General features: G+C 45.2%; 1 protein-coding gene across 2 annotated transcripts in view; it reads left to right on the forward strand.

Annotated features, from left to right (window-relative positions):
- Positions 1-22126, forward strand: part of rad50 (RAD50 homolog, double strand break repair protein) — a 215150-nt gene that overhangs the window by 41925 nt on the left and 151099 nt on the right. For both annotated transcript variants that reach the window (XM_070878055.1, XM_070878056.1), the window contains exon 8: positions 17867-18032. In XM_070878055.1, the coding sequence (XP_070734156.1) occupies positions 17867-18032 (166 nt within the window). The remainder of the gene's footprint in view (positions 1-17866; positions 18033-22126) is intronic.

Raw genomic sequence — 22126 nt, forward strand, 5'->3', positions numbered from 1 at the left:
CAGGTCGGGACTGCGCCGTTCTAGACGCGTGTGGAAACTTGGGCCCATAGTGTTTCATGCACAAGTACCCCCCAGGTCCTGCTGTACTGCAGCACTTTGCAATATTTCTCCATTTAAATAATAACTTGTTCTTTGATTTTTTTCTGCCAAAGTGCATAACCTCACACTTTCCAACTTATACTCCATCTGCCTGTCTGTCTTTTTGCAGACTTTTTGTGTCCTCCTCAGTGCTTTTCCTCCCATCTTTGTATTGTCAGCAAACTTGGCTACATTAAACTCGGTCCCTTCTTCCAAGTCATTAATGTAGATTGTAAATAGTTGGAGTCCCAGCACAGATCCCTGCGGCACCCCACTAGTTACTGGTTGCCAATCCGCGAATGAACCATTTATCCCGACTCACTGTTTTCTGTTAGTTAGCCAGTCCTCTATCCATGCTAATATATTACCCCCAACCCCGTGAACTTTTATTTTGTGCAGTAACCTTTTATGTGGCACCTTGTCAAATGCCTTCTGGAAGTCCAAATACAGCACATCCACTGGATCCCCTTTATCCACCCTGTTAGTTACATCCTCAAAGAATTCCAGCAAATTTGTCAAACATGATTTCCCCTTCATAAATCCATGCTGACTCTGCCTGACCGAATTTTGCTTTTACAAATGTCCTGCGACTGCTTCTTTAATAATGGACTCCAACATTTTCCCAGCCACAGATGTTCGGCTAACTGGTCTATAGTTTCCTGCTTTTTGTCTGCCTCCTTTTTTAAATAGTGGCCTTACATTTGCAGTTTTCCAATCTGCTGGGACCTCCACAGAATCCAAGAAATTTGAGTAGATTACAACCAATGCATCCACAATCCCTGCCGCTACTTCTCTTAAGGCCGTAGGATGTAAGCCATCAGGTCCAGGGGATTTATCCGCCTTTTGTCCCATTATCTTACTGAGTACCACCTCCATTGTGATTGTGTTAAGTTCCTCTTCCCCCTTGACTATCCACTGTTGGGATGTTGTTAGTGTCCTCTACCGTAAAGACTGATACAAAATATTTGTTCAGAATTTCTGCCATCTCCTTGTTCCCCATTACTAATTTCCCGGTCTCATCCTCTAAGGGACCAACATTTACATTAGCCATTCTTTTCCTTTTTTATATACCTAAAGAAACTCTTGCTATCTGTTTTTATATTTTGTGCTAGTTTACTTTCATAGTCTATCTTCCCTTTCTTAATCATTTTTTGAGTAATTCTTTGCTGGCTTTAAAAAGCTTGCCAATCTTCTGTCCTCCCACTAGTTTTGGCCACTTTGTATGCCCTTGTTTTTAATTGGATACCGTCCTTTATTTAGCCACGGATGGCTATCTTTTCTCTTACACCCTTTCCTCCTCACTGGAATATATTTTTCTTGAGAGTTGTGAAATATCTCCTTAAATGTACCACTGTTCATCAACCGTCCTACACTTTAATCTGTTTTCCCAGTCCACTTTAGCCAACTCTATCTTCATAGTCTCCTTTATTTAAGATTAGCACGCTGGTTTGAGATCCAACTTTCTCACCCTCCGTCTGAATTTGAAATTCAACCATGCTATGATCACTCATTCCAAAGGTATCCTTTATTAGAAGATTGTTTATTAATCCTGTCTCATTATACAGGATCAGATCCAAGATAGCCTGCTCCCTGGTTGATTCCGTTACATACTACTCAAGGAACCCATCCCTTATGCACTCTATGAACTCTTCCCCAAGGCTACCCTGACCAATTTGATTTGTCCAATCAATATAGAGGTTAAAATCACCCATGATTATTGCTGTTCCCTTTTTACAAGCCCCCACTATTTCCTGGTTTATACACTGACCACCAGAGTTGCTACTATTAGGGAGCCTATAGACTACGCCCACCAGTGACTTTTTCCCCGTATTATTCCTTATCTCCATCCAAACTCTTTCAACATCCTGATCATATGAGCCAGTGTCATGTCTCAGTATTGCAGTGATCCCATCCATTATCAACAGACCTGCCCCACCTCCTTTTCCTTTCTGCCTGTCCTTCCGGATTGTCAAATACCCCTGAAGATTTAGATCCCAGTCCTGGTCACCTTGCAACCATGTTTCTCTAATGGCTATCAGGTCATACCCATTCGTATCTATTTATGCCGTCAGCTATCTATTTTGTTACGAACGCTACCTGCATTTAGACAAAGAACCTTTAAATTTTTTTTTTTACCTTTTTTTCCTGCTTGTTTCCTCTCTCCTTCAAACTCACTTTCTTTATATTTGCTTTCTAATTCCAGCTTTACTCCTCTCCCTATTGAGGTTCCTATCCCCCTGCCAAGCTAGTTTAAACCCTCCCCATGAGGATATTGGTCCCGGCTCTGTTGAGGTGCAACCCGTCAGGTCAACCCCCCAGAAGCGGTCCCAATGCCTCAGGAATCTAAAGCCCACCCGCCTGCGCCATCTCTCCAGCCATGCATTCATCTGCTCTATCCTCCCTTTTCTGTACCCAGTAGCTCGTAGCACCGGGAGTAAACCACAGATTACAACTTTTTGAGGTGCTGCTTTTTAATTTCTCTCCTAGCTCCCTAAACTCTGCCTGCAAGACCTCATCCCTCTTTCTACCTATGTCATTGGTCCTGATATGGACCACGACCGTTCGCTGTTCACTCTCTATCCCCAGAATGCCCTGCAGCCGTTCGGTGACATTCTTGACCCTGGCACCAGAAAGGCAACATACCATCCTGGAGTCACGCCTGCGGCTGCAGAAACGCCTGTCTTGTCCCCTGACTATTGAATCCCCTACCACTATAGCTCTTCCATTCTTCTTCCTTCTTCCCCCCTCCCCCCTCCCCCCCCCCCCCCATGCAGCTGAGCCACCCATGGTGCCATGGATTTGGCTCTGGCTGCACTCCCCAGAGGCACCATCGCCCCCACCGTACTCAGAACAGAATACTGGTTGGAGAGCAAGATGGACTCGGGGGGACTCCTGCACTACCTGCCTAGTTCTCCTCTTCTGTCCGGCAGTCACCCAATCCCTCTCCCTCTGCACACTCTTAAGCTGTAGGATGACCACCTCTAGAAATGTGCTATCCACATAGCTCTCAGTCTCGTGGATGCACCGAAGTGATTAGCTGCCGCTCATGCTCCAAAACACAGAGCTCAAGTTGGTGCAGCTGGTGACACCTCCTGCACACATGGTCGTCCCGGCTGCGCGAAGCATCCAGGATTTCCCACATGCCACAGGATGTACAATCCACGGGACTGAGCTGCCTTGCCATCTCTCTAGTTGGACTTGGAACTATCAAGTAGAATTAAACTCTAAACCTTAGCAAAATACACTCAGCCGCTACTCAACAAACAGCTGATTTAATTAATTAGTTTTCCTTGGATAAGAAAGATCACATATCTATTTAATTGCAGTTCCTACACAAATGCCCAAGGTTTTTTAAAGAAAAAAAAGTACTCACCAATCCACCAACCAATCACTTACCTGCTTGGCTGTGCAATCACACTTTGATTTCGATTTTCTAACTTTTTGTCCCGTACTCCTGTCGCTGCTGCAGCTCGCTCCTCCCAAATTCGGGCTCCTCCAACTTCCGCCACCCTTTGTAGTCCCGTACTCAGATCTCGCGATGCTGGCTCCTCCCATCCTTTTTGTGGTCAGGACATACCTGGACAGTTTTTCACATTAGAAACATAGAAAATGGGTGCAGGAATAGGCCAATCGTCCCTTCGAGCCTGCACCGCCATTCAATGAGTTCATGGCTGAACATGCAACTTCAGTACCCCATTCCTGCTTTCTCGCTATACCCCTTGATCCCCCTAGTAGTAAGGACTACATCTAACTCCTTTTTGAATATATTAAGTGAATTGGCCTCAACAACTTTCTGTGGTAGAGAATTCCACAGGTTCACCACTCTCTGGGTGAAGAAGTTTCTCATCTCGGTCCTAAATGGCTTACCCCTTATCCTTAGACTGTGACCCCTGGTTCTGAACTTCCCCAACATTGGGAACATTCTTCCTGCATCTAACCTGTCTAAACCCGTCAGAATTTTAAACGTTTCTGTGAGATCCCCTCTCATTCTTTCGAACTCCAGTGAATACAAGCCCAGTTGATCCAGTCTTTCTTGATATGTCAGTCCCGCCATCCCGGGAATCAGTCTGGTGAGCCTTCGCTGCACTCCCTCAATAGCAAGAATGTCCTTCCTCAAGTTAGGAGACCAAAAGTGTACACAATACTCCAGGTGTGGCCTCACCAAAGCCCTGCACAACTGTAATAACACCGCCCTGCCCCTGTACTCAAATCCCCTCGCTATGAAGGCCAACATGCCATTTGCTTTCTTAACCGCCTGCTGTACCTGCATGCCAACCTTCAATGACTGATGTACCATGACACCCAGGTCTCGTTGCACCTTCCCCTTTCCTAATCTGTCACCATTCAGATAATAGTCTGTCTCTCTGTTTTAACCACCAAAATGGATAACCTCACATTTATCCACATTATACTTCATCTGCCATGCATTTGCCCACTCTCCGAACCTATCCAAGTCACTCTGCAGCCTCATAGCATCGTCCTCGCAGCTCACACTGCCACCCAACTTAGTGTCATCCGCAAATTTGGAGATACTACATTTAATCCCCTCGTCTAAATCATTAATGTACAGTGTAAACAGCTGGGGCCCCAGCACAGAACCTTGCGGTACCCCACTAGTCACTGCCTGCCATTCTGAAAAGTACCCATTTACTCCTACTCTTTGCTTCCTGTCTGCCAACCAGTTCTCAATCCACGTCAGCACACTACCCCCAATCCCATGTGCTTTAACTTTGCACATTAATCTCTTGTGTGGGACCTTGTCGAAAGCCTTCTGAAAGTCCAAATACACCACATCAACTGGTTCTCCCTTGTCCATTCTACTGGAAACATCCTCAAAAAATTCCAGAAGATTTGTCAAGCATGGATTTCACAAATCATGTCACCTCTTTCCAAATGCGCTGCTATGACATCCTTAATAATTGATTCCATCATTTTACCAACTACCGATGTCAGGCTGACCGGTCTATAATTCCCTGTTTTCTCTCTCTATCCTTTTTTAAAAAGTGGGGTTACATTGGCTACCCTCCACTCCATAGGAACTGATCCGGAGTCTATGGAATGTTGGAAAATGACTTGTCAATGCATCCGCTATTTCCAAGGCCACCTCCTTAAGTACTCTGGGATGCAGACTATCAGGCCCTGGGGATTTATCGGCCTTCAGTCCCATCAATTTCCCCAACACAATTTCCCGACTAATAAGGATTTCCCTCAGTTCCTCCTTCTTACGAGACCCTCTGACCCCTTTTATATCTGGAAGGATGTTTGTGTCCTCCTTAGTGAATACCGAACCAAAGTACTTGTTCAATTGGTCTGCCATTTCTTTGTTCTCCGTTATGACTTCCCCTGATTCTGACTGCAGGAGACCTATGTTTGTCTTTATTAACCTTTTTCTCTTTCCATATCTATAGAAGCTTTTGCAGTCCGTTTTAATGTTCCCTGCAAGCTTCCTCTCGTATTCTATTTTCCCTGCCCTAATCAAACCCTTTGTCCTCCTCTGCTGAGTTCAAAATTTCTCCAATCCCTGGGTTCGCTGCTATTTCTGGCCAATTTGTATGCCACTTCCTTGGCTTTAATACTATCCCTGATTTCCCTTGATAGCCACAGTTGAGCCACCTTCCCTTTTTTATTTTTACGCCAGACAGGGATGTACAATTGTTGTAGTTCATCCATGCAGTCTCTAAATGTCTGCCATTGCCCATCCACTGTCAACCCCTTAAGTATCAGTAGCCAATCTATCCTAGCCAATTCACGCCTCATACCTTCAAAGTTACCCTTCTTTAAGTTCTGGACCATGGTCTCTGAATTAACTGTTTCATTCTCCATCCTAATGTAGAATTCCACCATATTATGGTCACTCTGCCCCAAGGGGCCTCGCACAACGAGATTGCTAATTAATCCTCTCTCATTACACAACACCCAGTCTAAGATGGCCTCCCACCTAGTTGGTTCCTTGATATATTGGTCAAGAAAACCATCCCTTATGCACTCCAGGAAATCCTCCTCCACCGTATTGCTTCCAGTTTGGTTAGCCCAATCTATATGCATATTAAAGTCACCCATGATAACTGCTGCACCTTTATTGCATGCACCCCCAATTTCCTGTTTGATGCCCTCCCCAACATCACTATTACTGTTTGGAGGTCTGTACACAACTCCCCCTAACGTTTTTTGCCCTTTGATGTTCTACAGCTCTACCCATATAGGGCCCAAGTTTCCACATGATTTGCACCTGATTTTTAGGAGCAACTGGTGAAGAACGGACTATCTTAGAAATCGCAATTCTCCACATTTTTTTTTCTGCAGTTCTAGTCAGGTAGAACAGTTCTACTTTGGAAGATAATTTTTTCTTCAAAAGGGGGCGTGTCCAGCCACTGACGCCTGATTTGAAAGTTTCCACAGTGAAAACGTACTCCAAACTAAGTTAGAATGGAGCAAGTGAAGATTTTTGTAGAACTGAAAAAACCTGTTCTACACATTAAAAAATCAGGCGCAGGTTACAAATTAGGCGTCCAGAACGAGGTGGGGGCGGAAGGGAACTCATTAAATTCTACAATAAATCCTTATTTATACTTCTACAAATAAATCCAACCTGAATAAACATTTATAAGCAAAGAAAAGATTAAATAAACCATCTTCCTACCTGTGTGAAAGTGCTTCAGGCACGGAGAATGCTGCAGACGTTCGTTCCCGCGGGGGAGGGGGGAAGGAGACAGTGAGAAGGCTGCAAGTGCTGATGTGCTGATGGCATTGTGCTTTTATTAAAAAAAAATTCAAAAATTAAACAGTTACAAAGAACTACAAAAATGGCCGAGTGCCAATGTTTTTTTCACACTGAGCATGCGCAAACGCTCCAACGCGCATGCGCAGCGTTGCCGGCAGGAAAAAAACTAATTTAAATAGTACCCGCCCCCTCCCGCTTACAAAATCGTCGCGAGTGTAGGCTCCGCCCCCCTGGGCGCCACGCCAGGCAGACAAGGAGCTGCAGAACGCTCCAGAATTGCGAGGTTTTTTTTAGGTGCCGTTTTAGGCGCGAAAAACGGGCGCCCAGCTCGGAGGGGCGCCGTTTTTTATCGTGTGGAAACTTGGGCCCATTGATTCCACATCATCCAAGCTAATGTCCTTCCTAACTATTGCATTAATCTCCTCTAACCAGCAATGCTACCCCACCTCCTTTTCCTTTTATTCTATCCTTCCTGAATGTTGAATACCTTTGGATGTTGAGTTCCCAGCCCTGATCATCCTGGAGCCACGTCTCTGTAATCCCAATCACATCATATCTGTTAACATCTATTTGCACAGTTAATTCATCCACCTTATTACGGATACTCCTTGCATTAAGACACAGAGCCCTCAGGCTTGTCTTTTTAACACACCTTGTCTCTTTAGAATTTTGCTGTAATGTGGCCCTTTTTGTTTTTTGCCTTGGGATTCTCTGCCCTCCACTTTTACTATTCTCCTTTCTATCTTTTGCCTCTGTCTCCCTTCTATTTCCCTCTGCCTCTCTGCATAGGTTCCCATCCCCCTGCCATATTAGTTTAACTCCTCCCCAACAGCACTAGCAAACACTCCCCCTAGTACATTGGTTCCGGTCCTGCCCAGGTGTAGACCGTCCGGTTTGTACTGGTCCCACCTCCCCCAGAACCGGTTCCAATGCCCCAGGAATTTGAATCGTTCCCTTCTGCACCACTTCTCAAGCCACATATTCATCTGGGCTATCTTGCGATTCCTGCTCTGACAAGCACGTGGCACTGGTAGTAATCCTGAGATTACTACTTTTGAGGTCCTACTTTTTAATTTAGTTCCTAGCTCCCTAAATTCGTCTCGTAGGACCTCATCCCGTTTTTTACCTATATCGTTGGTACCTATGTGTACAACGACAACTGGCTGTTCACCTTCCCTTTTCAGGATGTCCTGTACCTGCTCTGAGACATCCTTGACCCTTGCACCAAGGAGGCAACATACCATCCTGGAGTCTCGATTGCGGGCGCAGAATCACCTATCTATTCCCCTTACAATCGAATCCCCTATCACTATAGCTCTCCCACTCTTTTTCCTGCCCTGCTGTGCAGCAGAGCCACCCACGGTGCCATGAACTTGGCTGCTGCTGCCCTCCCCTGATGAGTCATCCTCCTCAACAGTACCCAAAGCAGTGTATCTGTTTTGCAGGGGGATGACCGCAGGGGACCCCTGCCCTGCCTTCCTTACACTGCTCTTCCTGCTGGTCACCCATTTACTATCTGGCTGAGTACCCTTTACCTGCGGTGTGACCAACTCGCTAAACATGTTATTCACGTCACTCGCAGCATCGTGGATGCTCCAGAGTGAATCCACCCGCAGCTCTAGTGCCGCAATGCGGTCCTTCAGGCGTTGCAGGCGGATGCATTTCCCGCATATGTAGTCGTCGGGGACACCGGAAGCGTCCCTGATTTCCCACATGTTACAGGAGGAGCATAACACGTGTCCGCGCTCTCCTGCCATGACTTAACCCTTAGATACACTTAAGTTGGCAACAACAGTGCTAAATGTTACTTACTGATAAAGAAAGAAAAAGAAAAATTACTCGCCAATCACCAGCCAATCACTTACCCCCTTGGCTGTGACGTCACCTTTAGATTTCTTTCTACTTCTTTGCCTTCTCCCTGTAGCTGCACAAGCTCGCCTCCACGCACCTCCCGAATCTCTCCACGCACCTGGAACTCCCGAGCCTCCTCCGACACGTTGGACCTTTTCATTGGCCTCTCCACGCACCTCCCGACTCTCTCCACGCACCTGGAACTCCCGAGGCTCCTCCAACGGCCTGTACATGCACTTCCCGACTCTCTCCACGCACCTGGAACTCCTGAGCCTCCTCTGACGTGTTGGGCCTTTTTATAGGCCTCTCTACGCACCTCCCGACTCTCTCCACACACCTGGAACTCCCGAGCCTCCTCCGACAGCCTCTCCATTCACTTCCCGACTCTCTCCACGCACCTGGAACTCCTGAGCCTCCTCTGACGCGTTGGGCCTTTTTATAGGCCTCTCCATGCACTTCCCGACTCCCTCCACGCACCTGGAACTCCCGAGCCTCCTCCGACGCGCTGGGCCTTTTTATAGGCCTCAGCGACGCACCTCCCGACTCTCTCCACGCACCTGGATAAATGCTAGTGTTGTAGCTGTACTGCAGCAGCTTGACTAGAGGTGTGGTTAGTTCTGGAGCACCTGTCTTCAGCACAACATCTGGGACCCATACCTTTGCTTTATGCAGTGTAGTCAGCTATTTTTTGATATCACGTGGGGTGAATCGAATTGGCTGAAGACTGGCTTCTGTGATGGTGGGGACTTCAGGAGGAAGCCGTATTATCAAGCCGCGATGGTTCATTTTTTGTTTTTAAAAAGCATTCGATGTATATTTAATTGAACAATCTTTTTCCATCTTGCTCGACTATGGTTTCATAGATGCTGGACGCCCTCCAGTACGACACCCGTATAGTTTTAGGGCGTTTGAGCACATTATACAATTATGGAAGCCATCACAGTTGAGCCCAATCCTGTGTCACCCAAAGTCCCCATACTGCACTTTCCTACAAGGGTCAGTGTTTAGTGGTCAAGAGTGATGCTTGCCATTGTGGCCAGCATTTAGATAGAAGCAGAGACAGCCCGCAACCAAAAAAAAACACCAGCAGCACTGATCTCTTGGTATATTGTGGAATTTCTGTGATTGTGACTCTAGCTGAGATCATTGAACTGCGTGCCTACCAGTCAGATCAGGAATCCTGGTCTGAATGACTCAATACTGCACTGGGCTGATCAAATACCAATAGAACCATCCAGAGAGGGCAAAATAAATAACGTTTAGGAAATTTTACAGACTCTTGGAACCTCACTACATTTACCAAAGACACTGATTTTTCAAGTATATTCTTCTTTACTCCAAAGTTGTGGCCCATTAACAATCTTGACCATTGACAAAGCACTTTGTTGGCTGGAATCTTTACCGGGGATTAGCAGGTGGGAATCGTTGTGAGTCAGGTGGGAAATTAGATTTTTTGGACAGCATGTAGGGACCTCGGTGTCAACCCGCCACGACACACCTTTCCCATTGTCTGGTCTGTCAGTGCTGAGCAGACCCGACAGGCAGTGGCTGGGAACCCAGTTAATCTCATTTACATCTAGTTGACAGGTCATTAACAGGCTTTTGAAATTACCGTTTCACTTTTAGCTGCATGACCATGGGGATCACGCTGTTCGGGGACCATGTTGGTCAATCGCAGGCATGATTTCAGTGGCCATTGCTCCAGCTGATTACTTGACAGCTTCAAATGAAGGGTCAAGGATGTCTCGGAGCGGGTGCAGGACATTCTGAAAAGGGAGGGTGAACAGCCAGTTGTCGTGGTGCACATTGGTACCAACGATATAGGTAAAAAATGGGATGAGGTTCTATGAGACGAATTTAAGGAGCTAGGAGCTAAATTAAAAAGTAGGACCTCAAAAGTAGTAATCTCGGGATTGCTACCAGTGCCACGTGCTAAGTCAGAGTAGGAATCACAGGATAGCTCAGATGAATATGTGGCTTGAGCAGTGGTGTAGCAGGGAGGGATTCAAATTCCTGGGGCATTGGAAACGGTTCTGGGGGAGGTGGGACCAGTACAAACCGGACGGTCTGCACCTGGGTAGGACCGGAACCAATGTCCTAGGGGGAGTGTTTGCTAGTGCTGTTGGGGAGGAGTTAAACTAATATGGCAGGGGGATGGGAACCAATGCAAGGAGGCAGCGGGAAACAAAATGAAGAAAGAAGCAAAAGACAGAAAGGAGATGAGTAAAAGTGGAGGATAGAGAAACCCAAGGCAAAAAACAAAAAGGGCCACTGTACAGCAAAATTCTAAAGGGTCAAAGTGTAATAAAAAGGCAAGCCTGAAAGCTCTGTGCCTCAATGCGAGGAGTATTCGGAACCCAGAAGAGGGTCCGAGCTAGTTAGAGTGGGTGAGAGCTCAGATGAACAGAACCCCAAGAAAGAATGCAAAAGGCAGGAGGCAACAGCAGAGTAGCACTGGGGTAAGTGTAAACCACAAGGTGATAGGAAGGGACAATATGTATGAATATAAAGGGACTGCAGGAGGGGTCAAAACTAAAAATCATGGTTTAAAAACTAATATTAAAACATTCTACCTAAAAGCACGCAGCATTCGAAATAAAGTAAATGAGTTGACGGCACAAATCATTACAAATGGGTATGATTTGGTGGCCATTACAGAAATGTGGTTGCAGATGGCCAAGACTGGGAATTAAACATACAGGGATAGCTGACAATTCGGAAAGATAGACAAGAAGGGAAAGGAGTTGGGGTACCTCTGTTAATAAAGGATGATATCAGGGCAGTTGTGAGAGACGATATTGGCTCTAATGAACAAAATGTTGAATTATCGCGGGTGGAGATTAGAGATAGTAAGGGGAAAAAGTCACTGGTGGGCGTAGTTTATAGGCCCCCAAATAATAACTTCACGGTGGGGTGGACAATAATCAAGGGAATAATGGAGGCATGTGAAAAAGAAACGGCAGTAAACATGGGGGATTTTAACCTACATATCGATTGGTCAAATCAAATCGTACTGGGTAGCCTTGAGGAGGAATTCATAGAATGCATACGGGATTGTTTCTTAGAACAGTATGTTACAGAACCTACAAGGCAGCAAGCTGTCTTAGATCTGGTCCTGTGTAATGAGACAGGAATAATAAACGATCTCCCAGTAAAAGATCCTCTCGGAATGAGTGATCACAGTATGGTTGAATTTGAAATACAAATTGAGGGTGAGGAAGTAGTGTCTCAAACGAGCGTACTATGCTTAAACAAAGGGGACTACAGTGGGATGAGGGCAGAGTTGGCTAAGGTAGACTGGGAACACAGACTAAACGGTGGCACAATTGAGGAACAGTGGAGGACTTTTAAGGAGTTCTTTCATAGTGCTCAACAAAAATATATTCCAGTGAAAACGAAGGGCGGAAAGAGAAGGGATAACCAGCCGTGGATAACCAAGGAAATAAAGGAGAGTATCAAATTAAAAACCAATGCGTATAAGGTGGCCAAGGGAAACTAGAAGATTGGGAAAATTTTAAACGACAGCAAAGAATGACTAAGAAAGCAATAAAGAAAGGAAAGATAGATTACGAAAGTAAACTTACACAAAAAATAAAAACAGATAGTAAAAGCTTTTACCGATATATAAAACGGAAAAGAGTGACTAAAGTAAATGTTGATCCCTTCGAAGATGAGAAGGGGGATTTAAATAATTATTTTGCTTCGGTCTTCACAGTAGAAGACACAATAACCATGCCAAAAATTGCTGGTCACGGAAATGTGGGAGGGAGGACTTTGAGATAATCACTATCACTAGGGGGGTAGTGCCGGACAGGCTAATGGGACTCAAGGTAGACAAGTCCCCTGGTCCTGATGAAATGCATCCCAGGGTATTAAAAGAGATGGCGGAAGTTATAGCAGATGCATTCATTATAATCTACCAAAATTCTCTGGACTCTGGGGAGGTACCATCGGATTGGAAAGCAGCTAATGTAACGCCTCTGTTTAAAAAAGCGGGCAGACAAAAGGCAGGTAACTATAGGCTGGTTAGTTTAACATCTGTAGTGGGGAAAATGCTTGAAGCTATCATTAAGGAAGAAATAGCGGGACATCTAGATAGGAATAGTGCAATCAAGCAGATGCAACATGGATTCATGAAGGGGAAATCATGTTTAACTAATTTACTGGAATTCTTTGAGGGTATAACGAGCATGGTGGATAGAAGTGTGCCGATGGATGTGGTGTATTTAGATTTCCAAAAGGCATTCGATAAGGTGCCACACAAAAGGTTACTGCAGAAGATAAAGGTACGCAGAGTCAGAGGAAATGTATTAGCATGGATAGAGAATTGGCTAGCTAACAGAAAGCAGAGAGTCGGGCTAAATGGGTCCTTTTTGGGTTGGAAATCGGTGGTTAGTGGTGTGCCACAAGGATTGGTGCTGGGACCAGAACTGTTTACAATATACATAGATGACCTGGAAGAGGGGACAGAGTGTAGTGTAACACAATTTGCAGATGGCACAAAGATTAGTGGGAAAGCGGGTTGTGTAGAGGACAGAGGCGGCAAAGAGATTTAGATAGGTTAAGCGAATGGGCTAAGGTTTGGCAGATGGAATACAATGTCGGAAAATGTGAGGTCATCCACCTTGGGGGGAAAAAAAAACAGTAAAAGGGAATATTATTTGAATGGGGAGAAATTACAACATGCTGTGGTGCAGAGGGACCTGGGGGTCCTTTTGCATGAATCCCAAAAGGTTAGTTTGCAGGTAATCAGGAAGGCAAATGGAATGTTGGCCTTCATTGCGAAAAGGATGGAGTACAAAAGCAGGGAGGTGTTGCTGCAACTGTATAAGGTATTGGTAAGGCCGCACCTGGAGTACTGCGTGCAGTTTTGGTCACCTTACTTAAGGAAGGATATACTAGCTTTGGAGGGGGGTACAGAGACGATTCACTAGGCTGATTCGAGAAATGAGGGGGTTACCTTATGATGATAGATTGAGTAGACTGGGTCTTTACTCCTTGGAGTTCAGAAGGATGAGAGGTGATCTTATAGAAACATTTAAAATCATGAAAGGGATAGACAAGATAGAGGCAGAGAGGTTGTTTCCATTGGTGGGGGATCTGGAACTAGGGGGCACAGCCTCAAAATACGGAGGAGCCAATTTAAAACCAAGTTGAGAAAGAATTTCTTCTCCCAGAGGGTTGTGAATCTGTGGAATTCTCTGCCCAAGGAAGCAGTTGAGGCTGGCTCATTGAATGTTTTCAAGTCAAAGATAGATAGATTTTTAAGCAATAAGGGAATTAAGGGTTACGGGGAGAGGGCGGGTAAGTGGAGCTGAGTCCACGAACAGATCAGCCATGATCTTATTGAATGGCGGAGCAGGCTCGAGGGGCTAGATGGCCTACTCCTGTTCCTAATTCTTACGTTCTTATCCAGTGCCCCATTGGAAAAACTCTCTCACCATTGACAGCCTGTTTCTGTCATACCTACTTCACCTGCCATATATTCCATCAACATGGGTGCCCGTTATACTGTCTCAACTTGGCCTTCAGAATCCGACCACGATCAGCTCCAACACCAGCAGCACCATCAACAACAACAACAACCTTCTCTGCAATCACCTGATGCTGCACAGGACTCGGGGCATCAGCACCCGAGCACATTGCTGCCCAGGAGGCCAGAGATAGCCTCACCATGGCCACATTTACTTCACTTGACGCTGTACACACTGGCTGCACATGACGCACCAGATTGGCAGCATCCTACACCAACACCATAAACATCTCTACCATGTCCAAGCCATTCCTTTCACACTCGCCACCATAGCAGGGGTACCGCTATGTCTCATCATTCACTGCAACTCACTAAGCCACTTCCAAAGGTGCACACAAATCTGTCCAAGAAGGCAAAGTGTTGAAAATAAAGGTTTCAATATTTGACAACACATTAACAGAACATTAACTTTACATGAAAATTGGATAAAACACCAAGTGGCTACCCTTGTGTGCGCACTACGTCCGTGCAGCAGAGCTGGTCTCCAGTCATCTTGGTTAACCCTGGCTACTGGGCCAAGACCTAGCTCTGTCAAGCCCGTGTAGTGGCTGGTGTGCAACGGTCACCACAAGTTTAAAAAAAAATCCAAGCACAGGCATCTTCCACCCTTCAAGATTTAGTTCAGACCTGGAATTTTAGGTCCTTTATTGAAACACCTGTGAACTTTTTGACCTGGAAGCAAGTCATCCTCGAATGGAGGGACTGCCTATGATGATGGTTAGTTGATATGATTACACTAGGATGAGGGTGAGTATGTGGGGTAGCTAATGAGATGGGGATGTGATAATATAGATAGAGGGGGATGGGTGGATGTGCAAGGTAAGTTGATGTGAGTAAGGATGTGCAAGGTTAGGGAAGGCAGAGTGATGGGGATGTGATGAGAGGCACAGCAGGATGAAGGTGAGTGTGGCTTTGTACTAACGTTTCGTGATCTAATGAGATCATTGAAAGGTTTGTGCCACTGCTCCCAGGTCCTCCTCACCACGTCCCTGCTTATGCCCTCTTCTGCAATGTGCAACCAGGCTGTGTTGGTCTCCGTGGGAGGTGTCTTCCACCCCTCAGAAGGGAAGACGACCTCCCTGCGTGCTGTGACTCCCTCCGTAAGCCTGGGAGAACCTGTGTGCAGCTCTCTGCAGTGATTGTCGATGTTTGCAGCATTTCAATGCTGTAGAACATTGAGTACAAATGTCAAAATAAAGTTGGCCATTGGTCACTTTAAGGAAGTCGGCTGATGATGCCTCATGAAATGACGTCACCAGACCCGCTTCTTCTAATTGGATCAGCAAACGCGCTGGGCAGCTTAACCAGCCCAATCGAGGCAAATCATTTTGGACATTGGGATGGAGCCAGTAGTGGGGTCAGGACCCAGCACTAACGTCGCCTGCCCCGGACCCGCCGATGTGAGCAAAATCCCGGCCAAAGTTTCTGCTAATGGGGAACAAAATGGCTCAAAAAGTTGACTCTATCTAAAAATATGTGCTGTTATAGGAAAACCTCCCCGTCACTTGGAACCATTTTTAATCACCCGTCTCTCTTGTGGTTGATGGGCGACTAAAGTAATGACGAGCACGCAATTTGCTGTTGTTTAGGAGTGGAACAGAACCCTTGTGCGCCGTAGGTGAAGGCAGACAGTTAACTACTGTACATAGTAACTAGATATAGATGCAACTGGATTCACCGTGCATTTGCCTATTTATATAATGAGGAAAATTAGCCTTCAAAGTAATTGCAGTCATTGAGCCATGCCAGCACTGTACTTGTTTTAAGACTGTACTTGAGGGGTTTGGTTGTCGTTTGCAGTGCTTGCAGCCCACAGATAATGTTCCGTTTCCTTGAAGTGGAACGTGACCACTAAAAAGATTAGCCGAATTTGATCTGTATCTCTGGTGTGAATAAAGATATTGGTGATTAATTTTACATTATCAGCACTGTTGGATGCAAAAAATAGAGAGAAATTATTCATTTAGGTCGAAGCACAACACTTTTAAAATAACTGACTTGCTAAGCGCTATATTTGTGGTTTTAATACACAGGCTGTGTTGAAGTTAGAATTACTTAAGTTACATAAGATCAGATGGATAATGATCAAATGATCAAGTTGGTTCATTTCCTTCATATAATTGGCAGCATTGCTTTTTTTGATTGAGACGAGCTGGTTTGCTTCATGTGGAAGATTTGTATGTTTAGAAATATGCTCCAACTCCCTGGATAGCCACCATTGCTAATTGGATACATGTATCATTCATTCTTCTGGGTGGAGGGTGAGGGGGCTTGATATTAATTAGTATGCCTCTCCCAATCCGAGTACTTTTAACCTGCCGATCCAGAGTTTCTCGAGACAAGAGTCCTGCTTGAGGGGCATGAAATGGTCAAGGAATTGACTGGGCTGTTTGCTGTGATAAGAATGTTCTTTATTACAAATAGAATGTTCTTTATTATGAAAAACAGAAAATTCTGGTAATACTTTGCGGAGAGAGAAACACAGTTAACGTTTCAGGTCGATGACCTTTCATCAGAACTGGAAAAAAATTAAGAGATGCAACAGGTTTTTATAAGCAAGTACAGTGGGTAGGGAAAGGGAGGAGGAGAGGAAAGAGCAAAAGGGAAGGTCTGTGATAGGGTGGAAGGCAGGAGAGATTGAATAACAAAAGGGATGATGGTGCAAGACAAAAGGAGTTGGTAATGGGACAAGTAAGAAACAAAAGATGGGTTGAGAAGAGGTGTAATGGCAATAATTGGGATGTTTTGCTATGTTAAAGGTGCTATATAAATGCAAGTTGTTGTTGTATAATGGGTACAGGTTGAACCTCCCTTATCCAGAACTCCCTTATCCAGAACCACCCCTCATCCAGAACCATTCCCAGTCACCGGGTGGTGCATGCGCAGAACTCCGACATTAACAAATTGAAGTCCTTCCTCGCTGCCGACTCCTGCAATCGCTGCCCTGACCCCGTGATCCACCTCCCCCCTCCCCTCCGCAAGATCTCTCTGCCGCACTCCCAGCCCCGATATCCCTTTGCTCAGTACCTGTACCATCCAAATTAATGTGACCACACCTCGTCTGGAAAAATCCCATATCCAGAACAGGCCAGGTCCCGAGGGTTCTGGATAAGGGAGGTTCAACCTGTAATACTTAATGAAAGCTAGATCTTCCCAAAAGGTGCTCTTAATCATTCATCAGTGATCAGCATTCTGCAGAGCAAAATTAAATAAATACATTGAAATGGGAATTGGCAATTTTCTTTGGGATTCTGCTGTTTCGTTCTCTTCTCTCCCCACCTCCCCCATACTAATTTTTCCCCCTCCACATCCAGTATCTCATGGACTATAGATGGCTGGTATGCTGCTCCCAATCTGGGTACAGCAATTTATTTCTCTAGTGGGCCTTGATTCAGTGTCATGGTGTATGAATGATAAATCTGTTGGGGAATTGATTGTAGTCATCTTTCAACGTCCAGCTTCCAAAAATTATTCCTAAGATTTAAGTTGCCAGTTCTGATTTACAGATGATGGTTTACACCCCCCAAACTAATTTCCTCTCCTGTTAATCTTTGGAAATGAGCATATTCGTCAATGTTGGAACTCAAGTTTTCTGCCATCAATACAGTTAAGATGTACCAGTTCTCTAAGAAGAAGAATATCCGCTTTTATCAATGACATATGGTACCTGTTTTGGCATTCAGCTTTTTCAAGGGACAGATGAACAGCTTCAAGATAAGTACCACAATCACCAGAGAACAGTGAATGAAAAGGAGAGACTGCTGAATGATCGTCAGCGTGAGCTTGATCGGGTAAACCAGAGGTGCCAGAAACTCAACCGGCAAAAGTCAGATATGCTGATTGAACAAGGTACGACAAAGTTATTTCTGTCTTATCTTCATTGTCTGCACATAGTGACCCAATTTTAGAACCTCTACAGAAACTAATTCTGCTATATATGCAATTTATTGATTTGCTCCATTAATTAGTTTGAGAAATGTTTTTGTCTTTTGCACGTTCTGATGTTTTGCTGTTTGCATCTTCGACGTAAGCCCATCAGTGAATTGCAAGCTACTCTCCCCTGTGTGGCCTTATGAGGAATGTGTAGGGGAGATTATTACCAAAAATGAGAGCACCCAGAATTGAACGTAATCTTGTGACATGGGTTGGTGATTGATTGAGAGGCAGGAGACAGACAGTAAGGATAAAGGGAATGTGATCTGATCAGTGGGATGCAACATGTGATGTTCTCCAGAGATTTGGATTCAGACACCATTTGGGGAACTGCATTCAGTTTTGGCACCAAACCTCAGGGAATATATATTGGTCTTAGAGGGGATTAGAGTGCAGATTCATCAGAATAAGACCAGAGCTCAAAGGGTTAAATTAGGAGGCAAAGTTGCACAACAAGGTTGATGGGTGATATAATCGAGTTAGGATCATAGAAATTTACAGCATGGAAGGAGGCCATTTCGGCCCATCATGTCCACGCCGGCCGACAAAGAGCTATTCAGCCTATTCCCTCTTTTCAGCTCTTGGTCCGTAGCCTTGTCGGTTACGGCACTTCAAATGCATAGCCAGGTACTTTTTAAATGTGAGGGTTTCTGCCTCCACTACCTTTCAGGCAGTGAGATCCAGACTCCCACTACCCTCTGGATGAAAATATTTCCCCTCAAATCCCCTCGAAACATCCTACCAATCACTTTAAATCTATCCCCCCTGGTTGTTGACCTCTCTTGGGGAAAAAAGGTCCTTCCTATTCACCCTATCTAGGCCCCACATAATTTTATACACCTCAATAAGTTTTCAACTCAGTCTCCTGTTCCAAAGAAAACAATCCCAGCCTATCCAAACTTTCCTCATAGCTAAAATTCTGCAGTCCAGATAACATCCTCGTAAATCTCCTCTACCCTCTCTAATGCAAGCACATCTTTCCTGTAATGTGGTGACCAGAACTGAAGCAGTACTCTAACTGTAGCCTAATTAGTGTTTTATACAGTTCAGGCATAACCTCCCTGCTCTAGTATTCTATGCCTCGGCTAAGAAAGGCAAGTATTCTGTTTGTCTTCTTAACCACCTTCTCTTACCTGTCCCGCTACCTTCATAGGCAGTCCCTCGGAATCGAGGAAGACATGCTTCCACTCTAAAAGTGAGTTCTCCGGTGGCTGTACAGTCCAATGCGGGAAATACAGTCTCTAACAGGTGGGACAGACAGTGGTTGGAGGAAAGGGTGGTTGGAGAGTCTGGTTTGCCGCACACTCCTTCCGTTGTCTACGCTTGATTTCTGCATGCTCTCAATGCAAATTGAAAAGTGCTGCAGGGCAATGGAACCTGGGGGCCCTGGTGCATGAAACACAAAAGGTTGGTATGCAGGTACAGCAAGTGATCAGGAAGGCCAATGGAATCTTGGCCTTTATTGCAAAGGGGATGGAGTATAAAAGCAGGGAAGTCTTGCTATACAGAGTATTGATGAGGCCACACCTGGAATACCACGTACAGTTTTGGTTTCCATATTTAAGAAAGGATATACTTGCTTTGGAGGCAGTTCAGAGATGGTTCACTCGGTGGTTCCGGAGATGAGGGGGTTGACTTATGAGGAAAGGTTGAGTAGGTTGGGCCTCTACTCATTGGAATTCAGAAGAGGTGGTCTTATCGAAACGTATAAGATATTGACAAGGTGGATGCAGGGGAGGATGTTTCTGCTGACGAGGGAGACTAGAACTAGGGGCATAATCTTAGAATAAGGGGCTGCCCATTTAAAAGATGAGGAGGAATTTCTTCTCTGAGGGTTGTAAATCTGTGGAATTCGCTGCCTCAGTGAGCTATGAAAGCTGGGTCATTGAATAAATTTAAGACAGAGATAGACAGTTTCTTAACCGATAAGGGAATAAGGGGTTGTGGGAAGCGGGCAGGGAAGTTGACCTGAATCCATGATCAGATCAGCCATGATCGTATTAAATGGTGGAGCAGGTTCGAGGGTCCGTATGGTCTACTCCTGCTCCTATTTCTTATGTTCTTATGTGCTCAGCGCCCCCCCGGATACTCTTCCTCCATTTTGGGCGGTCTTAGGCCAGGGGTTCCAAGGTGCCGGTGGGGATGTTACACTTTATCGAGGAGGCTTTGAGGGTGTTCTTGAAGCGTTTCCTCTGCCCACCTGGGACTCACTTGCCGTGTAGGAGTTCCGAGTAGAGTGCTTGCTTAGGGAGTCTCATGTCGGGCATGCAGACGATGTGGCCGCCCAACGGAGCTGGTCGAGCGTGGTCAGTGCTTCGATGTTGGGGATGTCGGTCTGAGCGAGAACACTGACATTGATGTATCTATCCTCCCAGTGGATTTTCAGGATCTTGCGGAGGCAGCGTTGGTGGTACTTCGCCAGCGATTTGAGGTGTCTACTGTATATGGTCCACGTCTCTGAGCCATCTAGGAGAGCGGTTATCACTACTGCCCTGTAGACCCCGCTACCGTCAGGGATCTGTGGACATGCACACCAAGGTCACTTTGTTTCTCTGCACTTCTCAGTGTCCTACCATTTGTGTATTCCCTTGCCTTGTTAGCCCTCCCCAAATGCATTACCTCACATCTCAGGATTAAATTCCATTTGCCACTGTTCTGCCCACCTGACCAGTTCATTGATATCTTCCTGCAGTCTAGAGCTTTCTTCTTCATTATCAACCACATGGCCAATTTTTGTATTATCTGCAAACATTTTAATCATGCCCCCTACATTCAAGTCTAAATTATTGATGTATACCACACAAAGCAAGGGACCTAGTACTGAGCCCTGCGGAACCCCACTGGAAACAGCCTTCAAGTGACATTATTACCCTTTGCTTCCTGCCTCTAAGCCAATTTTGGATCCAAATTGTCACTTCGCCTTGGATCCCATGTGCTTTTATTTTTGTGATCAGTCTGCCATGTGGGACCTTATCAAAAGCCTTGCTAAAATCCATATAGACTGCATCAAACTCACTACCCTCATCGACCCTCCTCGTTACTTCCTCAAACAATTCTATCAAGTTAGTCAGACATGACTTTACCTTAACAAATCCAATGCTTGACTGTCTTTGAGTAATCCGTGTTTTTCTAAATGAAGATTTATCCTGACCCTCAGAATTTTTTCCAATCATTTTCCCACCATCGAAGTTAGGCTGACTGGCCTGTAATTACTCGGTCTATCCCTTTCTCCCTTTTTAAACAACGGTACAACGTTAGCAGTCCTCCAATCCTCTGGCCAGTGAGGATTGGAAAATGATGGTAAGAGCCTCTGCTATTTAATCTTTTGCTTCTCTTAAAAGCCTGGGATACATTTCATCTGGGCCTGGTTACTTATCCACTTTCAAAGATGCTAAACCCCTTAATGCTTCCTCGCTCACTGGTTATTTTATCTAATATTTCACACTCCCCCTCCCTGATTGCAATGTTTGCTTCGCCCCTCTCTTTTGTGGAAACTGACGCAAAGTATTCATTAAGAACCACATCCACGTCTTCCGCCTCCACACACAGATTACCTATATGGTCTCTAATAGACGCTATTCGTTCTTTAGTTATTTTCTTGCTCTTAATGTATTTATAAAACATCTATGGGTTTTCCTTGATTTTATTTGCGAACATTTTTTCATGTTCTCTCTTTGCTTTCCTAATTTCCTTTTTATTTGCACCCCTGCACTTTCTATACTCCTCTCGGGTTTGTGCAACATTGCGTCCTCGGTATCTGTCAAGCTTCCCTTTTTTCTTTATCCTACCCTGTATGCCCCTCGACATCCAGGGACTCTAGATTTCTTTTCTTTAAGGGAACATACTTAATCTGAACCCTCAGGATTTCCTCCTTGAATGCCTCCCACTGCTCTGACACTGATTTACCTTCAAGTAGCTGTTTCTAGTCCACCTTGGCTAAATCCCATCTCAGCTTAGTAAAATTGGCTTTTCCCCAATTGAGAACTTTTATTCCTGGACTATCCTTGTAC

The sequence above is a fragment of the Pristiophorus japonicus genome, chromosome 4, assembly GCF_044704955.1.
Source record: "Pristiophorus japonicus isolate sPriJap1 chromosome 4, sPriJap1.hap1, whole genome shotgun sequence".
Classification (NCBI taxonomy): domain Eukaryota; kingdom Metazoa; phylum Chordata; class Chondrichthyes; family Pristiophoridae; genus Pristiophorus; species Pristiophorus japonicus.